Source organism: Salmo salar, chromosome 15, assembly GCF_965601325.2.
Source record: "Salmo salar chromosome 15, fSalSal1, whole genome shotgun sequence".
Lineage (NCBI taxonomy): Eukaryota > Metazoa > Chordata > Actinopteri > Salmoniformes > Salmonidae > Salmo > Salmo salar.
Genome location: NC_138305.1, coordinates 78703342 through 78721785, shown reverse-complemented (window position 1 = coordinate 78721785; position 18444 = coordinate 78703342). Strand labels below are relative to the sequence as shown.

Below are 18444 nucleotides of genomic sequence, written 5' to 3'. Positions count from 1 at the left end.
TTCAAATTTATAGTCATAACAAAAAAACATATGTATGTACAGTGGGGTCTGAAATTATTGACACCCTTGATAAAGATGAGTAAAAATGACTGTATAAAATACAACATTCAAATACTGAGCTATATTGTATGCAACAAAAAAAAATGGGGAAATTATATATATATATATTATTGTATACTAATACAATTGCTCAGAGAAAGAGATTTTGCTTAATTAACAAGTCCATTTTTTTTTCTCAAAAAGGTAGGGGTCAACATTTTTGACAGCCCTGTTTTCAATACCTCACTTTGCAAGGATAACGGCACTGAGCCTTTTTCTAAAATGTTGTATGAGTTGGAGAACACATTGGAAGGGATCTTAGACTATTCATTCATGCAGAATCCTTCCAGATCCTTCATATCCTTTATCTGTGCTTATGGACTACCTTCTTCAATTCAAACCAAAGGTTTTCAATGGGTTTCAAGTCCGGAGACTGAGATGGCCATTGCAAAATGTTGATTTTGTGGCGAATTAACCATTTCTTTGTGGATTTTAATGTACGCTTGGGGTTATTGTCTTGCTGGAAGATCCACTTGCAGCGTAGCAGAGGCAGCAATGTTTTTGGCTAAAATATCCGAGTACTGATTAAAGTTCATGATGCCGTTAACCTTAACATGGGTCCAATGACCAATGGAAGCAAAATAGACCCATAACATCAGGTCTACCATGATATTTTACAGTAGGTATGGGGTTCTTTTCTGCTCATGCATTCTCATTTCAACGCCAAACCCACCACTGGTGTGCGTGGCCAAAGAGCTCTATTTTCATGTCCTCTGACCAAAACACCAGTTCCAATGCAAGTGCTTATTACATGTTAAACAAAATATTTTTCTCTGAGCAATTGTATAATAAAATAATATAATTTCAATTTTTTTTTGCATACAATATAGCTCAGAAATGTAATTATTTATTTTATTTATATTTGCTCATCTTTATCAAGGGTGTCAATAATTTCAGACCACACTGTATATATAACATGAAACAAAGTGTCATTCATCTTTTCTCTTAAGTGACATGACATTTGACTTTTCAAATAGGTTGGAAAGTTGTGACCTCACAGAGAAATGCTGTAAAGCTTTGGCATCCGCTTTAAACTCCTCACACCTGAGAGAGCTGGACCTGAGCTGCAATCCTCTAAAAGACTCAGGAGTAAAGCTGCTCTCTGATGGACTAGGGAGTCCACACTGTAAACTGGAGAAACTGAGGTCAATATTTCTGTCATTTTTAAATAAGGGTTAGCAATTGTTCAATAGATCCACATGTTTATTTGCATTTGATAACAGCTAAACAATACATTGAAAGAAAAGTTCTGACTGTGGATCAAAACGTAAAAACATACTCACCCCTGTCCTTCAGACTTAATGCATATATTATTTTTTATAAAAAAATGTGTTTCACCTTTATTTAACCAGGTAGGCCAGTTGAGAACAAGTTCTCAATTACAACTGCGACCTGGCCAAGATAATGCAAAGCAGTGCGACAAAAACAACAACACAGAGTTACACATGGGATAAACAAACGTACAGTCAATAACACAATAGGAAAACAATCTATGTACAGTTTGTGCAAATGTAGTAAGATTAGGGAGGTAAGGCAATAAATAGGCCATAGTGGCGAAATAATTACAATTTAGCATTAACACTGGAGTGATAGATGTGCAGATGATGATGTGCAAGTAGAGATACTGGGGTGCAAAAGAGCAAAAATAAATAAATAGCAATATGGGGATGAGGTAGTTGGGTGGGCTGTGTACAGGTGCAGTGGTAAGCTGCTCTGACAGCTGATGCTTAAAGTTAGTGAGGGAGATATAAGTCTCCAGCTTCAGTGATTTTTGCAATTCATTCCAGTCATTGGCAGCAGAGAACTGGAAGGAGAGGCGGCCAAACGGGGTTTTGGCTTTGGATGACCAGTGAAATATACCTGCTGGAGCGCGTGCTACGGGTGGGTGTTGCTATGGTGACCAGTAAGCTGAGATAAGGCGGGGCTTTACCTAGCAAAGACTTATAGGTGACCTGGAGCCAGTGGGTTTGGCAACGAATATGGAGCGAGGGCCAGCCAATGAGAGCATACAGGTCGCAGTGGTGGGTAGTAAATGGGGCTTTGGTGACAAAACGGATGGCACTGTGATAGACTACATCCAATTTGCTGAGTAGAGGGTTGGAGGCTATTTTGTAAGTGACATCGCCAAAGTCAAGGATCGGTAGGATAGTCAGTTTTACGAGGGTATGTTTGGCAGCATGAGTGAAGGAGGCTTTGTTGTGAAATAGGAAGCCGATTCTAGATTTAATTTTGGATTGGAGATGCTTAATGTGAGTCTGGAAGGAGAGTTTACAGTCTAACCAGACACCTAGGTATTTGTAGTTGTCCACATATTCTAAGTCAGAACCGTCTAGAGTGGTGATGCTAGTCGGGCGGACAGAAATCAGTTGACGAGCATGCATTTAGTTTTACTAGCATTTAAGAGCAGTTGGAGGCCACGGAAGGAGTGCTGTATGGCATTGAGCTTGTCTGGAGGTTTGTTAACACAGTGTCCATAGAGCATATGGAGCCAGATGTTACTATATGAGTGTACATTAACTCACATGATTTGAGGTTCTGTACTTTAATGTTAGATTTAAATGCTTGGAAATGATGCCCGTAGTGATTATCTAAATCTCTCTCTCGCTCTCTTTGGTAGTCGGTCGGTTTTAATGATGACGACTGGTGCAGTAACTTCTGTTTATTGTGGGTTCTTCAATGGCTCAGTAGTTTGAGTTTTGAAGCGCGGACTCTGAACAGTTGTCTACTGCTGTGAGGGTTTTGGAGTTCCAGGTGGATCAGGAGGAGCCGACATTTGTGAGTTGACTGGGCTGCATATTGCAGAACTTGAGGTTGTGTTTAAAATGCTTATGGGTCGGCCTGTCATCCAGTGCGTGTGATATACACTGAACAAAAATATAAATGCAACATGTAAAGTGTTAGTCCCATGTTTTATGAGCTGAAATAAAAGATCCCAAAAATGTTCCATGCGCACAAAATGATTATTTCTCACAGATTTTGTGCACACACAGAGCTGTTGTTGAGCCTGGCTTCCAAATGGGTGGGCCTATGCCCTCCCAGGCCCACCCATGGCTGCGCCCCAGCCCAGTCATGTGAAATCCATAGATTAGGGCCTAATTTATTTATTTCAATTGACTGATTTCCTTATATGAACTGTAACTCAGTAAAATCGTTGAAATTGTTGCACTTTGCGTTTATATTTTTGTTCAGTATAGTTCACAAAAGAAGATCCTTCTTGGGAGACAGTGTTGGGGCATCCTGATGGTATGGCCGGTCCATTGGAGCTGTGCCTTAATGATCTTTTTTTAGTGGAGTGGTTGGAAAGGATGTGGAGCACTGGAGCTGTGCGCATGCACAGGTGATGTTGGATGGCCTTTTGGGGCATCAGGTTTATGGCTAAGTAGTCGGCAATGGATGGTCTGTTCAGGAGTTTACTAAAGTGTCCCACCCACTTCTCTGCAATACTTATCTCTGAGGAAGGTTTTCCCATTTGCTGATCTCAGAGGTGACGTGCCAGACTTCACTGGTCGGTGTATGGTTTTGAGGCCTTCAAATAACTGTTTGATGTAGTGTGTCTGCATACATTTGTGTGAGCTCTGCTAGTCCCTCCCACCATTGATCTTGCATCGATTGGAGCTGGCTCTTGTAATCTTGACGTCCTTATTGTCTCGCTGACACACAATGATATCATCCATCAGGTGCCTGTGCTTGGATCTTGGGTGCATCCATGTAGTTTTGTACTTGTCTGCTTTCCTGAAGATGGTGTTCGTGATGACGAGGCTATTATCTGATAATTTACTCAGGAGTAGGATCTAATTTCCATTCATGGTCCCCACTCCCCACATTTTTGTCAATCACTCCTTGCCAGTTGGTGTTGGCGATGTCTTTGCCCACCCCGGCATTGAAGTCTCCAGCAATGATTAGTTTGTCATTCTGGGGAGTTGATTGGGTATGTTGTCTAGCTCTGAGTAGAACTGCTCTTTCACTTTGTCAGGGCTTGGTAATGTAGCTGCGTAGGCACTGATTATTGTGGCATGCCTAGTCTTGTTGAGAGGAATCCTGATTTTCATTAGCCTCAGGATGTGGGACAAAATCTTTTCCTATCATTGTTCTAACGTTCCAGGCACATATTTTGTTTTCTATAGACAGAACATCATTCATGTAAATACAATGTGAGGATACTCAGTGAGGTTAAAAGTGTAATTAACAGTCTAGCTCACAGAGATGTACGACATATGGTTACCTGTCTTTATATCATACACGTAACAGGGGTGAAATAACTACATATGCAGTCCATCATGTTGGTAAGAGGGAGAACTATACAACTAACATTCTCCCACCAAATGGTAATAGTGTGTTTAATGAAATTATGATAAACTCTGCAGGCTGTCAGACTGTAAAGTCAGAAAGGAAGGCTGTGCTTCTCTGGCCTCTGCTCTGATGTTAAAGCCCTCACATCTGAGAGAGCTGGACCTGAGTAACAACCCCTTAGAAGACTCAGGAGTGAAGCTGCTCTCTGATGCACTGGGGAGTCCACACTGTAAACTGGAGACACTTAGGTCAGTATTCCTGTAATTGTCAAAAAAATGTATAACTGTGTTTATAAAGTGCCAATATCAGTATGTTATGCATTGTGTAACAATTGTGTATCAGTTATCTGCATATTGAAGACCAAAAACATGTACTTTAATAACTATGGCTGGGTAACATACAACAGAGGATAGTAGTGTGTTCACTAAAATCATGATCAACTCTCTGCAGGCTGTCAAGCTGTGAAGTCAGAGAGGAAGGCTGTGCTTCTCTGGTCTCTGCTCTGAGGTTACACCCGTCACACCTGAAAAAGCTGGACCTGCATGGCAATGACCTAGAAGACTCAGGAGTGAAGCTGCTCTCTGATGGATTGGGGAGTTCACACTGTAAACTGGAGACACTGAGGTCAGTAAGCTAAATGTTCCTGCAATGTACAGTTGAACTTATAGTAACTGAGTATATAATATAGTAAACATCACCCAAAGCCTGTGATGTCTGTTCAACCACCCTAAACAAATGGATTATAAACTTCTAATTAGAATAAACATAATTTATGACATGAACATTTTCTAAATGTGATGACATTAATATCAGTTGAACAGGTAAGATCACAGAGGTGAACTGCATGTGGTACTGGTATGAGCTCATAATGATGGGGAGAACATAGCTAGCATTTCTCCCTTACACCACCAGAGGGTAGTAGTATGTTCACTAAAATCATGATCAACTCTGCAGGCTGTCAGGCTGTAAAGTCAGAGAGAAAGGCTGTGCTGCTCTGGCCTCTGCTCTGATGTTAACCCCCTCAGCCCTGAGAGAGCTGGAGCTGAACTTCAATCACCTAGAAGACTCAGGAGTGAAGCTGCTCTCTGATGCACTGGGGAGTCCACACTGTAAACTGGAGACACTGAGGTCAGTATTCCTGTAATTGTTCAACAGGTGATAATTTTCTACAGATCCAATGTGTTTATAGAAGGTTAGTCCTTTGTTCATTTGAAAACAGCCAAAAAATATTTTGAAAGAAAAGTCCTGATTGGGAATTAACACTCACCCCTGTCATTTAGACTGACTGCATATCAGGGCCAGCGTTATGGCCCGCCCTACCATACCTCCTTGCCCGTCCAAATAAAATATAGATAATCTATTTGACCGAGACACGCAGCGACAGAAAGACGCATCAATCTCAGATGAAGCATCCCTGCGAGCGAAACAGCGCCACTCTGTCTCAGTATGTGTACACCATGTATCTGATGGTGTCTGGATCAAAAGTATATTACATGCCATACTCTTTTTGACCAGACAGCATCAGATACATGAGCTACATATAGTAAGACAGATGGGCGCTCTTTCGCTCACTCGGATGCTTTATCCGGTGAGATAGTTTCAGCAGAGAGGAAGAGGCTAAGCGAGAGGGCTCATTCTCGCCAAAATCTGTTCGGAATGAGCCCAATTCGTTTCTATGGGCTTAATATGCAGACCTAAGCTTGTTGCCTGCATTCCCACCTATGGGACAATGACTCCCATTGTTAGGGTGAAACATGAGCATCTCGTCAGAATATACAGATCTCTGGTTTCAGGTAGCCACTTGCGAATTGGAAAGGACAGTTGACGGGTGCACAGTGCACTGTTCGGATGCTGGCGTCCCCTAAAGTAAATTGATGTTTTGCCAAAATTATATAATTAATGCTGTCTAAATAAAATCATTCGAAATACTTCATCAAAGAGCATGACTTAGCCACAGAGGATCATTGGCTTCTTTAAAAAAATAACTGAATTGTTTCAAATCCCAAGCGTGTAGGCCAGCGGTTCCCAAACTAGGGGTCGTGGACCCATGTGGTGATTTGAAAATGGGGTTGCGAGAGAAACTGAAATAAAATAAATAAAATCGTGCTTGGTTCTTAAAACCGGGGTTACGTTAGTAACCTCCGGTAGCCGCTAGATGTGGTTGTAATAAAAAAGAGTGGTTTCTGTTTTCTTCCTACAAATGTGGCTCTATCTTTTGAACCGTTTAAGTTAGAAATTATTATATGACCCCATCACTGAAAGAGAAGAGTTTCTGGAACGTATTTTCTGTTTCCCTCTACAATGCCCACAGGCCGCGCAGGACTTTTTAGAACAGAGTGGACAACCCCAGCATTAAATCAGACTGGGGGAAAAGGACATATCAATGATGATGTTCTTTTCTACACAGAAGAGCATACAAAATTATTGCCTGATCATCTTCAGAACTTTCCAATACCTTTCTGATGCATTTCAGTCACTTCAAACCAGACTTCCTTCAGATTTAAATACTGTCAAAAGTACTGTCAGACCGTTTTGTAATAGACCGTCACAGCCCAAATAAAAAAAACTCAACATTGGCCTTTGAATACATCACTTTCTTTATACGGTGGAGTCGCAAACGTTTTTTTGATATCAAAATGTGGTCGCGGGACAAAAAGTTTGAGAACCCCGGGCGTAGGACTATTTAGGAAGCCAGCAATTTGGGCAGCGTGTGTGGTAATATGCCTAGCTGATTATTGAGTTGCGGCTGTCAGTGAAAAGCATCTAAAATATGTGTGAAGACAATGTGTCTTGAGAGTAATTGTAAATGTTGAGACAAGAAGAAGGGGAGGGATGTGGGTTTAAGATATGGCGCGTCTCTCTCCAGAATGCGGTGTCATTATTTAATTGTGGGAATTGTTTGGCCTTTGACTTTCTTTTTTATCAATTCCCCATCAGATACAGTGCATTCGGAAACTATTCAGACCCCTTGACTTTTTCAACATTATGTTACGTTACAGCCTTATTCTAAAATGGATTAAATACATTGTTTTCCTTATCAATCTACATACAATTCCCCATAATGACAAAGTGAAAAGGTTTTTTTTATTATTCAAATTTATGAAAAATAAAAACAGAAATACCTTATTTATAAGTATTCAGACCCTTTGATATGAGACTCAAAATTGAGCTCAGGTGCATCCTGTTTCCATTGATCATCCTTGAGATGTTTCTACAACTTGATTGGAGATAAACCTGTGATACATTCAATTGATTGGATATTATTTGGAAAGGCACACACTTGTCTATATAAGGTCCCACAGTTGACAGTGCATGTTAGAGCAAAAACCAAGCCATAAGGTTGAAGCAATTGTCCTTAGAGCTCCGAGACAGGATAGTGTCGAAGCACAGATCTGAGGAAGGGTACTAAAACATTTCTGCAGCATTGAAGGTCCCCAAGAACACAGTGGACTCCATCATTCTTAAATGGAAGAAATTTGGAAACACCAAGACTCTTCCTAGAGCTGGCCGCCCGGCCAAACTGAGCAATCAGGGGAGAAGGGCCTTGGTCAGGGAGGTGACCAAGAACCCAATGGTCACTCTGAAAGAGCTCCAGAGTTCCTCTGTGGAGATGGGAGAACCTTCCAGAAGGACAACCATCTCTGCAGCACTCCACCAATTATGCCTTTATGGTAGAGTGGCCAGACGGAAGCCACTCCTCAGTAAAAGGCACATTGCAGCCCACTTGGAGTTTGTCAAAAGGCACCTGAACAAGATTCTCTGGTCTGATGAAAACAAGATGAAACTCTTTGGCCTGAATGCCAAGCGTCACATCAGGAGGAAACCTGGCACCACCCCTACGGTGAAGCATGGTGGTGGCAGCATCATGCCATGGCAATGTTTTCAGCGGCAGGGACTGGGAGACTAGTCAGGATTGAGGGAAAGATGAACAGAGCAAAGTACAGAGAGATCCTTGATGAAAACCTGCTCAGGACCTCAGACTGGGGCGAAGGTTCACCTTCCAACAGGACAATGACCCTAAGCACACAGCCAAGACAACGCAGGAGTGGCTTTGGGACAAGTCTCTCAATGTTCTTGAGTGGCCCAGCCAGAGCCCAGACTTGAACCCGATCAAACATATCTTGAGAGACATGAAAATAGCTGTGCAGCGATGCTCCCTATCCTACCTGACAGAGCTTGAGAGGATCTGCAGAGAAAAATATCAGAAACTCCCCAAATACAGGTGTGCCAACCTTGTAGCGTCATACCAAAGAAGACTTGAGGCTGTAATCGCTGCCAAAGGTGCTTCAACAAAGTACTGAGGAAAATGTCTGAATACTTATTTCAATGTGATATTTCAGTTTTTTATTTTTAATACCTTTGCAGAAAAATCTAAAAACCTGTTTTTGCTTTGTCATTATGGAGTATTGTGTGTAGATTGATGAGAAAAACAAACAGTTCAATCCATTTTAGAATAAGGCTGTAACACATCAAAATGTGGAAAAGTCAAGTGTCTGAATACTTTCCGAATGTACTGTATATCAGCAGTAGGCCTAGTAAATGTACCGTTAATCCCTGTCAGTTGGTTACATTCATTTCTGTTAATACATGTTTTTATTGCAGTCATTTACTGTTCTCATTCTCGGAGTGGTAACATTTTTTTACGGAGTTCACAACCTGCCACACAAGTTTTGATTTATTTCCTAACCATAATTTCAAGTTTTCGAAATGTTGTCATTGTCTTTTGTTTGGAGGGCTCCATGTGAGCAATGAGAATGTCTGGTTTCTCTGTCCTGATAATGTTGAGGGAGTGTGCATGCCTGAGCACAACCTGGTCTCAGAGCATTTTGTATTATTCTGTACATAAATCCAAAGACACTTTATTTAGTATGATATGTTACGTTTCGTATGGTATGTATGAATTTGTGAATTTACATAATCTATTTCGTATGATATGTTAAAGTTAGCTAGCTGGCTAAAGTTATCTAGACTAGGGGTTAAGGTTTGGAGATAGGTTAGGTTAAAGGGTTAAGGTTAGGGGAGGAGTTAGCTAACATGCTAAGTAGTTGCAAAGTAGCTCAAAAGTAGTAAGTAGTTGAAAAGTTACTAATTAGCTAAAATGCTAAAGTTGTCCGTGATGAGATTTGAACACGTTCGTGTTATAAGCCCACCTATCCACCCCAACCAACCACCCTCCTTTCGTTTTTGCCTTCAGTAACCTGATTTGATTGTCTTAACTCACCACGTCCACCACTAATAAGATGAGTTTCTTCTTCACATCACACAGTATCCTAAGTCAACGAAGTCTGGTTTTTAACGTCCATTGCGAATTATTAGCCTCACAGTAGACTATTTGAAAAATCTTTCCGATAATCACCAGGCCTTGGTGTGAAAGAGCAACATTTCATGATCATCCCATATATCCACTGGAAACGTCATAAAATGTTCCCTTGAGCAAAAACAGCTGTCTGTACGCATTGCTAGCAACAGCTTCTGGCCAGACCCAGTTGACTGATTTGATACATTGTTGCACTTCACTAGCGATAGCTCAAGTCAAGACATATAGAAAGTGAGGCAGACCGGCAGAGTAGAGAGATGAATGTGATTGAAAGAACCTGAATTTTTGTCAGGATATTTTCTACTGTTTTTGTTTGTTGGCTTTTGGCCTAGGCCTATATATTTTACTTAGTTGACAATGGAAATTATAAGCCTTCTGGGGCATTCCCTGAGTTCCATGCACTCATTTCTTTAGCTGCCAATGGATCCCGGGGGATCAATATGGCAGAGGCTGGTGCTCTGGCATTAGTTGAATTTAAACTTTTATATTTTTATCATGTCAATTCAGATGTTTTATGATTAACCACGTGGCAATTATTTTGAGAAACAAAAACGTTATTATTGAAATTAAACTGTTCACGAAAATGCACATATGAAAATCATAAATGGCACGCAGATCAGTAGGATAAATTGTAAGCTTCCTAAAACTTGAAAATCATGCCTATGGTCTTTACTGTAACACCTATAAAAAAAATGCCCACATAGTCTCATGAAAAAACGTGCCCGCCTATGGAAATCAAATGCCGGTCCAACATATGGAGCCAGATATGTGACTAAATGGACTACATATAACATATGCCTGTATGATTTGAGGTTCTGACTTCAATATTCAATGCTTGGAAGTGAGGCCTCTCCAACTAAAAAGCTAAACATTACGGACTATCACCCAAAATCAGTCTAGGTCAGCTGTAAATGTACTGCCTATGGTTATATAGCGCATATTCTTAAGAAAACATTGGGGTGATGTGAATGCACATACAGTACACCCCATCATGTCAGTGAAAGGGAGAATTATACAGCTGGCATTCTCTGTTTTCACCACCAGAGAGTAGCAGTGTGTTAACTAAAATCACAATAAACTCTTCAGGCTGTCATGCTGTGGAGTCCGAAGGGAAGGCTGTGCTTCTCTGGCCTCAGCTCTGATGTTAAACCCCTCAGCCCTGAGAGAGCTGGACCTGAGCCACAATGAACTAGAAGACTCAGGACTGAAGCTGCTCTCTGATGGACTGGGGAGTCCACACTGTAAACTGGATACACTGAGGTCAGTATTCCTGTAATTGTTCAACAAGTAATAATTGTCCCTGTGTTTATAGAGGCCAATATAAGTGTCACACTGTAAGGTCAGAGAGGAAGGCTGTTCTTCTCTGGTCTCTGCTCTGATGTTACACCCCTCACATCTGAGACAGCTGGACCTGAGTGGCAATTACCTACAAGGCTCAGGAGTGAAGCTGCTCTCTGATGCACTGGGGAATCCACACTGTAAACTGGAGACACTGAGGTCAGTATTCCTATAATTGTTGAATAAGGGGTAAATATGCATCAGCTCTAGATTAAATAAACACTATCCATATAATGAAAATGTTATGTTCTCGTGGGCCCATGAAAGGTTCAACGAATTGTGTGAGGGGGAAGGGATGGGCGGATTTCTTCATCCCTTTCTCCGGCCGTTGTATTGGGCAGTTCAATGGTGAGAAAGTCTCGGTCCCAGGAGCAAAAACCTGCATCAGGAAATGTTGTCCATCATAGTTCATGTGGGATTCAATGACATTATGAAGGGCAGCTCAGAACAGCTGAAGATGGATTTTAAAGAACTGATTGGGTCTCTGCTTGACACCAACAAACGCCCCATAATATCTGGCCCTATACCCTTCCTAAATCGTGGCATTGAACGTTTCAGCGGACTTTTAGCCCTCCATAACTGGCTACGAGACTATTGTAGTTCTGTAAGTAAAACATTTTTGATAACTTCTGGAAACAAACCTCGATTTATAAGGTGGATGGGATCCACCCAAATCATTTGGGTTCCTGGATCCTTTCACAGCATTATAAGGCTGCGTTGAGACAATGACTTATCAATGACCCAAGCCCAGCTCATTTAATCGCTACCATTGTGTCACTGAGTTTCCATAATGCTTCAGCAAATGTACATTATCCCAGGGGCGTTGGAAGACACAATGTAAGTAACCTAATGTAAGTCCCTCGAACTGCCCTGAATGCCTCTGCTGATCCTATAGCTGTTGTATGCAGTAATAATTTGCCTATGAACCAAAGTGATACTGTTAGCACTGAGGTGGTGTGCCCTAGTAGGAAGTCCACTGTGTGAAGCTCACCCTGCACTAACATAAATAACATGAGCATGTCTACTTCTGCTAAGCTTCCCAGTAAAGCAATGAAAACAATCAAACATCCCAGAAAAGTGTTCAAAATAGTCCATGATAATGTACAGTGCATTCGGGAAGTATTCAGACACCTTGACCTTTTCCACATTTTGTTACATTACAGCATTATTCTAAAATTGATTAAATAAAACATGTTCCTCATCACTGTACACAAAATGCCCCATAATGACAAAGCAAAAACAGGTTTTTAGACATTTTTGAACCTCAAATCATACAGGCCTATGTTATCTGTAGTCCATATAGTCACATCTCTGGAGTCAGAACGAATCAGTTGGACGGACATTTGATTTCCATAGCCTGGCACATTTTTTCACGGGACTATGTTTCCATTTTGATTATTGTATACAGGCAAATGATTACTGCATACAATCGCTATAGGACCAGCAGAGGCATTCGTGGCAGTTAGAGGGACATTCATTAGGTTACTTACAATGGGGAACAAGTCAAGGGGTCTGAATACTTTCCGAATGCACTATATGTAGCTTAAGAAACAAGGTTAATGAAATCAATAATTTGCTCGTAACAGATGACATTCATATTCTGACAATCTCTGAAACTCACTTTGATAATACCTTTTTCTTGATACAGTAGCAATCCATGGTTATAACATCTACAGAAATGACAAAGGTGGAGGTGTTGCCGTTTATATTCAGAACCACATTCCTGTAAAGCTTAGAGAGAATCTAATGTTAAATACTGTTGTAGTAATATGGCTACAGGTTCATCTGCCTCACCTAAAGCCCTTTCTGGTGGGAAGCTGCTATAGACGACCAAGTGCTAACAGTCAGTATCTGGATAACTTGTGAAATGCTTTATAATGTACAGTACCAGTCAAAAGTTTGGACTCACCTACTCATTCAAGGGTTTTTCTTTATTTTACTATTTTCTACATTGTAGAATAATAGTGAAGACATCACAACTATGAAATAACACATATGAAATCTTGTAGTAACTCAAAAAGTGTTAAACAAATCAAAATATATTTGAGATTCTTCAAAGTAGCCACCCTTTGCCATGATGACAGCTTTGCACACTTTTGGCATTCTCTCAACCAGATTCATGAGGTAGTCACCTAGAATGTATTTCAATTAACAGGAGTGCCTTGTTAATTTGTTAACTTCTTAATGCGTTTGAGCCAATAAGTTGTGTTGTGACAAGGTAGGGGTGGTACACAGAAGATAGCCCTATTTGGTAAAAGACCAAGTCCATATTATGGCAAGAACAGCTCAAATAAGCAAAGAGAAATGACAGTCCATCATTACTTTAAGACATTAGGGTCTGTCAATCCGGAACATTTCAAGAACTTTGAAAGTTTCTTCAAGTGCTGTCGCAAAAACCATCAAGTGCTATGATGAAACTGGCTCTCATGAGGACCGCCACAGGAACGGAAGACCCAGAATTACCTCTGCTGCAGAGGATAAGTTCATTAGAGTTACCTGCCTCAGAAATTGCAGCCCAAATAAATGCTTCACAGAGTTGAAGTAAACGACGCATCTCAACATCAACTGTTCAGAGGAGACTACGTGAATCAAGCCTTCATGGTCGAATTGCTGCAAAGCAACCACTACTAAAGGACACCAATAAGAAGAAGATACTTTCTTTGGCCAAGAAACATGAGCAGTGGGCATTAGACTGGTGGAAATCTGTCCTTTTGTCTGATTTGTCCAAAATTTTGATTTTTGGTTCCAACCACAGTGTCTTTGTGAGATGCACAGTATGTGAACAGATTATCTCCGCATGTGTGATTCCCACCTTGAAGCATGGAAGAGGAGGTGTGATGGTGTGGGGGTGCTTATTTAGAATTCAATGCACACTTAACCAGCATAGCTACCACAGCATTCTGCAGCGATACGCCATCCCATCTGGTTTGCGCTTAGTGGGACTATCATTTGTTTTTCAACAGGACAATGACCCAAAACACACCTCCAGGTTTTCTAAGGGCTATTTGATAAAGGAGAGTGATGGAGTGCTACATCAGATGGCCTGGCCTCCACAATCGCCCAACCTCAACCCAATTGAGATTGTTTGGGATGATTTGGACCTCAGCGTGAAGGAAAAGCAGCCAACAAGTGCTCACCATATGTGGGAACTCATTCAAGACTGTTGGACAAGCATTCCTCATGAAGCTGGTTGAGAGAATGCCAAGAGGTGTGCAAAGCTGTCATCAAGGCAAAGCCTGGCTACTTTGAAGAATCTCAAATCGAAAATATATTTTGATTTGTTTAACACTTTTTTAGTTGCTACATGATTCCATGTGTTATTTCATAGTTTTGATGTTTTCACTATTTTTCTACAATGTAGAAAATAGTAAAAATAAAGAAAAGCCCCACGAGTAGGCGTGTTCGAAAGTTTTGACTGATACTGTATGTGATTGCAACAGAGGTATGTTTTCTGGATGATTTAAATATTCACTGGCTTTCATCAAGCTGCCCACTCAAGAAAAAGCTTCAAACTATAACTATTGCCTGCAACCTGGTTCAGGTTATCAGTTAATCTACCAGAGTAGTTACAAACAGCACAGGAATTAAATCATCAACATGTATTGATCACATATTTACTAATGCTGCAGAAATGTGCTTTAGAGCAGTATCCAAATCCATCGGATGTAGTGATCACAATATAGTAGCCATATCTAGGAAAACCAGAGTTCCAAAGGCTGGGCTTAATGTAGTGTGTAAGAGGTCATACAAGAAGTAGTGTAGTGATTCCTATGTTGTTGATGTAAATAATATTTGTTGGTCTGTGGTGTGTAATGAGGAGCTACCAGACACTTATTCCAGTTACTAATAAGCATGCACCCATTAACAAAATGACTGTAAAAACAGTTAAATCCCCGTGGATTGATGAGGAATTGAACAATTGTATGGTTGACAGGGATGAGACAAAAGTCTGGCTGCACAACCGATTGGCAAATGTACCGCAAATTGAGAAATCATATGACTGAACTGAATAAAAAGAAAAAGAAACTATACTATGAAACATAGATAAATTACATAAGGAATGATAGTAAAAAGCTTTGGAGCACCTTAAATGAAATTTTGAGCAAGAAGGCAAACTGAGCTCCATCATTCATTGAATAAGATTGCTCACTCATCACACAACCCACAGATTTTGCCAATTTCTTTCATTATTTTTTTTATTGGCAAGATTAGCAAACTTAGGAATGACATGCCAGCAACAAACGCTGACACTACACATCCAAGTATAACTGATCAAATTATGATCAAATTATGAAAGACAAGCATTGTAATTTTGAATTCTGTAAAGTGAGTGTGGAAGAAGTGAATTTTTTTTTGGTCTGACAACTTGGATGGAAAATGACTGAGGATAATAGCGGACGATATTGCCACTCCTATTTGCCATATCTTCAATCTAGGCCTACTAGAAAGGGTGTGCCTTCAGGCCTGGGGGGAAGCAAAAGTAATTCTGCTACCTAAGAATAATAAAGCCCCCCTTTACTGGCTCAAATAGCTGGTAATCAATCAGCCTGTTACCAGCCTTTAGTAAACTTTTGGAAAAAATGGTGTTCGACCAGATACAATGCTATTTTACTGTAAACAAATTGACAACATCATCGCGCTTATAGGGAAGGATATTCAACAAGCACGGCACTTACACAAATGACTGATGATTGGCTGAGAGAAATTGATGATAAGGTTGTGGGAGCTGTTTTGTTAGACTTCAGTGTGGCTTTTGACATTATCGATCATAGTCTGCTGATGGAAAAAAAACATGTGTTATTGCATTACACCCCCTGCTATATTGTGGATAAAGAGTTACCTGTCTAACAAAACAAAAGGGTGTTCTTTAATGGAAGCCTCTCCAACATAATCCAGGTAGAATCAGGAATTCCCCAGGGCAACTGTCTAGGCCCCTTATTTATTTATTTATTAATTATATTTTTTGCTAATGACATGCCACTGGTCTTGAGTAAAGCCAGTGTGTCTTTGTATACGGATGACTCAACACTATACACACCAGCTACTACAGCGAGTGAAATCACTGCAACACTTCACAAAGAGCTGCAGTTAGTTTCAGAATGGGTGGCAAGGAATAAGTTAGTCCTAAATATTTCAAAAACTAAAAGCATTGTATTTGGGACAAATTATTCACTAAACCATAAACTTAAACTAAATCTTGTAATAAGTAATGTGGAAATTGAGCAAATTGAGGTGACTAAACTGCTTGGAGTAACCCTGGATTGTAAACTGTCAATGTCAAAACATGTTGATACCACAGTAGCTAAGATGGGGAGAAGTCTGTCCATAATAAATCATTGCTCTGACTTTTTAACAACACTATCAACAAGGCAGGTCCTACAGGCTCTAGTTTTGTCGCACCTGGACTACTGTTCAATCGTGTTGTCAGGTGCCACAAAGAAAGACCTCTGAAAATTACAATAGGCTCAGAACAGGGCAGCACGGCTGGCCGTTAAATGTAAACAGAGAGATAACATTGATAATATGCATGGCTCATAGTGGAAGAGAGATTGACTTCATCACAACTTGTATTTGTAAGAAGTGTTGACATGCTGAATGCACCGAGGTGTCTGTTAAAACTACTAGCACATAGCTCGGACACCCATGCATACCCCACAAGACATGCCACCAAAGGTCTCTTCACAATCCCCAAGTCAAGAACAGACTATGGGATGCGCACAGTACTACATAGAGGCATGGCTACCTGGAAGTCTATTCCACATCAAATAACTGATGCAAGCAGTAGAATCAGAATAAAAAACAGATAGAAATACACCTTATGGAACAACGGGGACTGTGGAGAGACACACACAGGCACAGACACACATAATGTACTGTACACATACACCTGATAAGACACGCACTCTACACACACGTACACATGGAGGTTGTATTGTAAATATGTGATAGTGGAGTAGTGGCCTGAGGGAACACACTAAATGTATTGGGTAAAGTGTTATGAAATGGATTGTCATGTAATATTTTGAATTGTATGTAATTGCCTTAATGTTGCAGGACCCCAGGAAGAGTAGATGTTGCATTGGCAGCAGCTAATGGGGATTATGTTACTGGTATTAGTAAAAAATATATAATTGGTATAGTGTAGTACATCCGGTGTAGTACTTGGTCAGAAATAGGTACTGTTTACTTGGAACTCTGCAATACTTTTGAGCAAAAATTCTATAAGTGGTGCAGGAACTCAAGCAGTAGCAGTAGCTCCTGCCCAAGTCAAGCACTGAGTACATCCCATAATGTCTGACAAGTGGATAACTATTTCACCCCTGGAGGGTAGCAGTGTGTTTACCAAAATCACATTCAATTCTGTGCAGGCTACGATGGTGTGGAGTCAGAGACGAAGGCTGTTCTTCTCTGGCCTCTGCTCTGATGTTAAACCACTCACACCTGAGAGAGCTGGACCTGAGTGTCAATGACCTAGAAGACTCCGGACTGAAGCTGCTCTCTGATGGACTGGGGAGTCCACACTGTAAACTGGAGACACTGAGGTCAGTATTCTTATAATTGTTGAATAAGTTGTTAATCAGATCTACATTATGTTTTATATGCTGTAGAACTTTCATTATTAACATAGTAAATTAACACCACCCATAGAATTTATATTTATACAATTCAATGATACTTACCAAGTTTCAAAATATAATTGATAGTGTAGTTCACATTGTTCCTGACAAAGGCAGAATTATACCGCTGCCATTGTTCATTTTCACAAGTGTAGCAGTATTAATGAAATCATGATAAACTCTGCAGGCTTTCATCATGTAAAATCGGAGATAAAGGCTATGCTTCTCTGGCCTCTGCTCTAATCTTAAACCCCTCATACCTGAGAGAGCTGGACCTGAGTTGGAATGACCTGCATTATTCAGCAGTGAAGCTGCTCTCTGATCAACTGGCCGATCCTCTCTGGAGACTGGAGAAACTGAAGTACAGACACAATATTCATATAAACACACAGTATTCATGAGCAAAACATGTATCCAACCCCCTTCTCACACCCATCCCTTCTGCACTGGACTTATATTTTTCAGCTCTCTGGGAAACTAAATATGCACTTGATACATTTGTGCCTTATTGTATTTGTTTTGTTGCTTGTGCGTGTGCCTGTGTATTAATCAAACAGTGTATGTTTTTCAGCTTTTTCTGCCATACACATACGGTGTCTAGTGATGAGAATGAAGACTACGTACACAACATGACACAACAAAAGTATGTGGACACATACCAAAATCATGGGCATTAATAGGGAGTTGGTTACCCCTTTGCTGCTACGTATAACTGCCTCCACTCTTCTGGGAAGGCTTTCCACTAGATGTTGTAACATTGCTGCTGGGACTTGCTTCCATTCA

The 18444-nt window shown here is 40.6% G+C and overlaps 1 protein-coding gene across 2 annotated transcripts in view; it reads left to right on the top strand.

The window, feature by feature from the left end:
• Nucleotides 1-18444, top strand: part of LOC106572290 (NLR family CARD domain-containing protein 3) — a 32211-nt gene that overhangs the window by 9119 nt on the left and 4648 nt on the right. The window contains exons 5-12 of one of the 2 annotated variants that reach the window (XM_045696100.2): nt 1077-1244; nt 4464-4637; nt 4840-5013; nt 5344-5517; nt 10793-10966; nt 17413-17586; nt 17849-18022; nt 18233-18304. In XM_045696100.2, coding sequence (XP_045552056.2) covers nt 1077-1244; nt 4464-4637; nt 4840-5013; nt 5344-5517; nt 10793-10966; nt 17413-17586; nt 17849-18022; nt 18233-18304 — 1284 coding nt within the window. Of the gene's footprint in view, nt 1-1076; nt 1245-4463; nt 4638-4839; nt 5014-5343; nt 5518-10792; nt 10967-11111; nt 11204-17412; nt 17587-17848; nt 18023-18232; nt 18305-18444 lie in introns of those variants that run through there. The other variant, XR_014380668.1, reaches the window with a different exon arrangement.